Source organism: Nicrophorus vespilloides, unplaced genomic scaffold (genome assembly GCF_001412225.1).
Source record: "Nicrophorus vespilloides isolate i.1.1-1 unplaced genomic scaffold, Nicve_v1.0, whole genome shotgun sequence".
NCBI lineage: Eukaryota > Metazoa > Arthropoda > Insecta > Coleoptera > Silphidae > Nicrophorus > Nicrophorus vespilloides.
This window is the reverse complement of record NW_017096573.1, coordinates 66,518-72,963: the sequence shown is the minus strand read 5'-3', so window position 1 is coordinate 72,963 and position 6,446 is coordinate 66,518. Positions and strand designations below refer to the sequence as shown.

The following is a 6,446-nucleotide window of genomic DNA, read 5'->3' as shown; positions in this document are numbered from 1 at the left end:
TTTTTTCATTTAAAAATATACTAAATTATTTAAACAATGAAGAAAATCTAGATACTTTCAAATAAAATTCTCATATTTACTTAATTTCAATAAAAAAATGAGATCAAATATATTTTTATTATTTAGATTTGCCTACGTAGTTATGTTATATGCTTATTATAATAATCAATATTGCATTATATAAAATATTATATAAATCTCCTAATTTATTTTGAATCAGAAATAAAATCACAGCATATTCTTCAACAATTAACTAATAAAAATGCAAAATAATGGAATTATATAATATTGCATTTATTTATAATAAAGTTTATTCAAATAAACTATGAAATTATATCTTGGTTAATAGTCCTTGGTATATTCTTATGCAATACATTGTTATTTATTATATCCTGATATTATTACCGGTTTTTAATTATTTATTTACACATTTTTTAGACAAAGTATTAAAATTGTTTTTATAAATTAACGTTTTCAATTGCATTTTTAATTAATTATTCTAAAGTTATGATTTACATTTGAAATAAAGGTAATGTAATATTGATTTCGTGTGCGAAAATTTACAAAATAAAATCGAATGAAAATTTACTAGATCTGCTTGAATTAATTAAATTTTAATTAATTAAATTGATTGTATATTTGACAAATAAATTTTTTTAGATACAACAACTAATTTTAAATATGTTTAAATATCGTCTTTCGTGTACTTTCTTTTTTAAACTACAATCTTTCTTTGTATATTTGGATTGATTTTGTATAGATATATTGTCGTTAGGTTGCAACTAAATTTTGCAAGGCACTTCCTAAATAGAAGTGCAAAGTATTAAGATAATTTAAATTTGTAATTTTGAGTGCAAATAAATGTTGCGGCTTACCACTGCATATCATTATGTATACCCTGTATAAGTTAGTTCATTTTATCATTTCAACTGTTCTTTCACTTCTGGTCTTTTCTTTTTATAACACGACACCAGGTTCACCTTCGTATCCTTCGTCTGGGCTCTCCGTGGTTGTATCGTTCTGCGCTGGTTCTTCTTGGGGAGTTGAAGTATCCGTTTGTGCTCCGACGCACCTCTTGTTGATGTTTGCGTACTTGGATTGATTGCATTCGGCGTGATTAATCATGTGCATGTTGGCGGGCACGCAGACGGGCCAAGGAAGGCCCGCGGGTGTCATTCCTACTGCTGTTGCGGAGGAGGAGGATGAGCAAGCTGCGGATGAGGATGTGCAAGGTAGGGAAGCGCACGTCTCACTCTTGTATCCCTCCGGAGGTGAAGGCATTAGCTCGGGCCTCGCGGGATACCCGTCGGCCGTGTACCTAACATCCGCAGGACAATACTGCTCGTACTGCGAGCTGCGCGACAGGAACTCCGCTTCCCTTGAGAACCTATTGAGGGGATTAGCCGCTGACTGCTGATGCCTCTTCGCGGCTCGATTATAAGGCAACGTTCTGTAGAAGTTCTCCGCGCTCTGCGGCGCCGCGTTCACCATTTTCGGGAGACCGTAATCGGCGGGATACTGCTCCCCATCCCAGCTGTGCAAACTGTATAACTTCCTGCTGCCTCTCAAGCAGCTGATCGGGAATTGCACTAGGTTGGGATGCATAGCTTCCGCTGGGATGGTAGAAGCGCTGTCATGGTCATCTTCGCCATCTCCTTCACGTCTTCTTCCCACGCTCTCTGTGTCGTTGATTAAATCAGGATTCTGCTCCAAGTGGTAATGCCTCAGGGATAAGGGACTTCGAATTTGGTGAGTCGTCAATGGAGACATGGTGTTTAAGACTTCCTTGCTCAACGGGGGACTATAGAACATCACCTGAGGTTCGCTCAGAATGTTCTGCTTCAACTCATCCGTGATCTGCTCTAAATCCTCTTCAACTTTGCTATTATTCTCTTGGTATTGCAGCGCCACCTCCTTCGTCTTCTCGCGCTTTTGAAGACGCCTACGATTTCTGCGATACTTAACTATACAAGCTATCAAAGCTATAGCTAAGATTACCAGCAAAGATACGACTCCGACGGTCGCAGCTAAAAGGTATTCGAAAGGAACGGCCACAACTACAATAATAGGCTCTTCCTTAACGATAATCCGAATGGTGTAATTAGAAGCAACCGCTCCAGCAGGATTCTCAGCTGTGCAAACGAACGTTCCATTATCTTCTGGACTCGTGTTATAAATAAAGAGTTCGCTCCGTTTATCTTCCTCACCTTCTTCGATGTAGTAAAGTAAACGCAAACCTGGAGACACCAGAGAGTCGTTCTGTAAGAGTTGCCCTTGGAACCACCAGGAGATTCGAGCTTCGGGAATTGCGTGAACGCTGCAAATCAACGATATATTCTTGCCTTCGCCGATTTCTAAGTAAAGCGTCGTTGGAGACACGTCCGGGAGGCAAGCAAGTTCGCTGGAAGGTATCGATTTCACCGGGCGTCGCGAATGCTTCTTCGGCCCCGCGCAAATGGGCTCAGCCGAACTGGCTATACTAAACGTTTCCAACCACGACCTCATCTCCAGAAGGTGACAATCGCACTCCCACGGATTTCCCTGCAACTCGACTCCCCTCAAATTCTCCGGCAAAACGCGCCCCCCCTTTACCATTCTCAGCTGATTCCCATCCAATCTTAGCCATTCCAAACTGTGCAGTCCCTGGAACGCCCCGACCTCCAGACTCTCAATCTCGCACTCGCTCATCTCCAACGTGCTGAGGAAGGAAAGTGGAGCAAACGTAGCTCTTCTCACCGTTCTAATCGGATTGGCGTTGAGAGTCAACCTCATCAGCGAAGGACAATCGACGAACGCATCGGTGGGCACGGCCTCCAGAAGGTTTCCAGTCAAATCCAATTCTACCAAATTTGTCAATCCTTTGAACGTTCGCTCATCTATACTGTGGATGCGACATCGCGCCATGTATATCCTTTGCAGATTAATCAAATCCATCTTGAGGAAGATTTCAGCGTGAAGCTCATCCACGCTGTTTCCGGACAAATCTAGGACTTGAGTACCAGCGTCCATACCTCCTGGTATCGACAGCAATCCTTTATCATTACACTCCACAGTCTGCTTTCCGTTCTTCCACTTGCAAACGCACGAACTGGGACAAGCTTCAGCCACACCCAGCATCACCACTGCCACCACCACCATCCACAGCCCTGATTTCCTCATCTCACTCACTCCCACATTACCATCTGCATAAATTGAAACCTGCAACAAGAAATATAAAATCAATTATATATCAATATCAATTCAATTAAAACAATCAATTTTCAATAAAGTTTAGATATTAAATATTTATAATCTAGTTAAGTTATTATTTGATTTATAAGTTAGTTATAATAATCTTAGTAATTATTTTCTTTCTATTTATTCTAATTTAGTATACATTTCATTAAACAAATTTTATTAATAAATCAAATAATGTTTATTTTTTCTGGTCAATCATCATGGTCTATGTGAGTAATAATGAATAGCGAAAGGAGATAAAGTGAAATTGAGTTAAGGAAGATAAAGTTGAGAATAAATAGGGGATGCACTTGAAATGGATTAACTTGATGAGAAGGATTAGTGGGATGAAGTGGATGAAGAGTTAATGTGTGTATCCTGCAGGAAGGTCAAATGGATTTAGGTCCGTTTAAAAAAAATCGTTTATACAAACATGTAATGCTCATTTTTTAGTATACATTTAATGAATATAGTTTACATTTATTTTTTATTTAGTAAACTTCTCTCAACCCAATCATTAAAAACAGGTGAAGTCTTTTAAATTTTATTAGATTTTATTTACAATTGTGTTATAACAAATTCGTTACTATTGCATAATCAAATTTTTCGAAAATCGGAACGATTTTTAAGAATTGGTGTATGTATATAAATTGTTTACAAAGCATAAATGAAGTCTCATTGCTTTTATTTTATTCATTAATGAGTAAAATTTCAAAAAATTATTATTAATTTTACAATATAGTTAAGGTGTAAATTTATATTTATTTTGATATATTTGTTATAAATGGTTAAAACCTAGCAACCGAAACTTATATTATAGAAACATTATTTGATAACTTGTGTTGGAATTTAATTGAAAAGTAAAGTTACCTAAATATATTGTATATGTCAAATACAATATGGCCGTTTTGTAAGTTCGTCGAATGCAGCACAAGTTTGCAATGACTATGTGTATGGACCATATAACAACGGTCTTTCGCAATTTCCCAAAGAAATAAACTCTAGCTGGAAAACTATCACATGCCAATTTCGGCTTGGCCCAGAATCGATTGGATTATTTTGTTTGTTCGGTCCAGGCGTCGCTCTCAGCTCGTTTTATTTCTATTCCTTTGCCCACTTCTCCTCATACTTCACCCTCCTCCAACGTTTCTTTTCTAGTTGTTGTTGATCCTTCTTCTCCTTGCCAGAAGAATCTCCACCACTCGATATTTCCTTCGATTAGAGTCGAAATGATTTGAAGTTTCTCTTTGGCAGATGTTTGTCCACTCTTAGATGTTGTTATCTTTGTAGCAACGACTTTCACTGCAAATCCCATCACCATTTATTGTGATAATCACCGAGCGTTTACGAAACTTGCATTCAAAAACCGCATCGAATTATCCGAACAAACCGGTTTAGAATTGATGGAGTTTCCTTCTCCATCTGGAAATATCTTCCAGATAACCGAAAGTTAATTTAAAGTTTATGCAATTACTGCCTGGACGCGCCTCGCCCGGAGCAGAGACGTCCTTCAAAGCAATTAGCAATTCCGACAGTACTTTAATTTTGTTACAGTTTTGCAAACTTTCGTTACGCCCGTCTCCTTATCCTACCAGTGCATGCTTCTTCTGGCTTCTTTCCTCCTTTTTATTTTTATTTGTTTTTATTTATTTTTACCCTCGTTCGCTGTTTTTGTTCAGCTTCTGTTTTCTCGCCGTGCTTTTCTGTATTTTATATGCTTTTTGTGTGTATGCGTTCCGTTTTTATTGTTGCCACTGTAAATGTTTACGTAACCTCTTTCGAATGGACGGAATAAGCGAAACTCGGTCTAAACTCACACTCGAACGCAATCTCCGCTACATCTCTCTTTTCCACCCCTTACTTGGGGTATATATATATCTTTGTAGCTCCACCGCATCAGAATGGATGGGCCGAGCGGATGAGTTGTAGCAGGAACTTCGTCGCAAAGAAATCCGTAATGAGCTTTCTTTTCCTCGTCCTTTCCGTTTCATCAAAGAGCAAAAACCGTTAGTTTCTTAATGTAAACTCAAAGAAATAATCAAATATTTTATCAATAAGTTACATTTTATTTCATAAAAAATACTATTTTTGAAAAATTTTATAATTATTTTTTTTAGGCAACTGTGTATAAATCTAAAAAATAATACTGAAAATAATATTTCTTATAAAGAATAAAAAGATCAATTTTTAAATAACTATTTTCAATTAAATTTTGCACAGTTTTTATAAAATTTCTGTTAAAAAAAACAAAAAAAAGTTTGCACATATTTCATAGTATGAATAAAGATTAAATAAAAATTTCATGTGGTAAAAATATGAACAATTTAATCTGTATTTTATAGATAATATATGTTTCAATTTTGATTGCAAACAACAGTTATTATTCCATCTACTAAAAATAAACAAATAATTTGCCAAATATTATTCGAGGTGAAAAAAAAAATATGTTACAACTTGGTCTCCGGTGTTTAAAAAAGGACTGTTACAAAATTTATCGCATTATTAAACAAATTAAAATCCTGAAATAAAAATTATTTAAATAAATTCATAACTCCGATTTAGTTTTTTTATTTTTCAATTTACCGTAAAATATATTTTTGATGATAATATTGTGTTATTTATATTTACACAGTTTTGAAACGGAAAGTAGCATAAATTTATAAAATGTTTCAATTTGTTTTTTTTTTGCGTTTTTACAGCCAGTTTTGTGAATATATTTCAGTAGTTTAAGGGTTATACAGGGTGGGCCAACTTCGACTGACTGATGTAAAATACATATATTTTTTTTATTTCATGAAAGTATAGTTTATTAGAATTTTTATTATATAAGTGAAGAAAATAATAGCATGTTGCCACGACTCTTTATCATGCATTTTTCGCATCTGTTTGTGGTTTATTCTGGTTAACCGTCTTTACAAAAAGAAATCAGGTGCCGTTAAATTGGGAAAACAGAGACAAAACTAAAATCTCAATTTTTCGAAATATTTCGGTCACCTAATGTATTATCATATCTACGCCATTGTTCTGAATCCCGTGTTAACAATTTTTGGATCAATTGAATTTTCGTCTTCGAATCAAGTTTCAATATTAGTCATAGCGATGTTCTGGAGATGCTGCATGTCGACGAGCAGACACAGACATCGTTGATACTCTGTCGTACAGCCACCACAACTTCTTCATTGTGAACAGTACGATGAACATTTCATCGGTGATGATCACATACTGCACCC

General features: G+C 35.8%; 1 protein-coding gene across 1 annotated transcript in view; it reads right to left on the bottom strand.

Annotated features, from left to right (window-relative positions):
• Positions 1 to 681: 681 nt before the first annotated feature.
• LOC108557428 (leucine-rich repeat-containing protein 24) overlaps positions 682 to 6,446 on the bottom strand; it is a 44,437-nt gene continuing 38,672 nt past the window's right edge. The window contains exon 2 of the mRNA XM_017913935.1: positions 682 to 3,198. Within this exon, the coding sequence (XP_017769424.1) occupies positions 958 to 3,159 (2,202 nt within the window). The 5' untranslated portion in view covers positions 3,160 to 3,198 and the 3' untranslated portion in view covers positions 682 to 957. The remainder of the gene's footprint in view (positions 3,199 to 6,446) is intronic.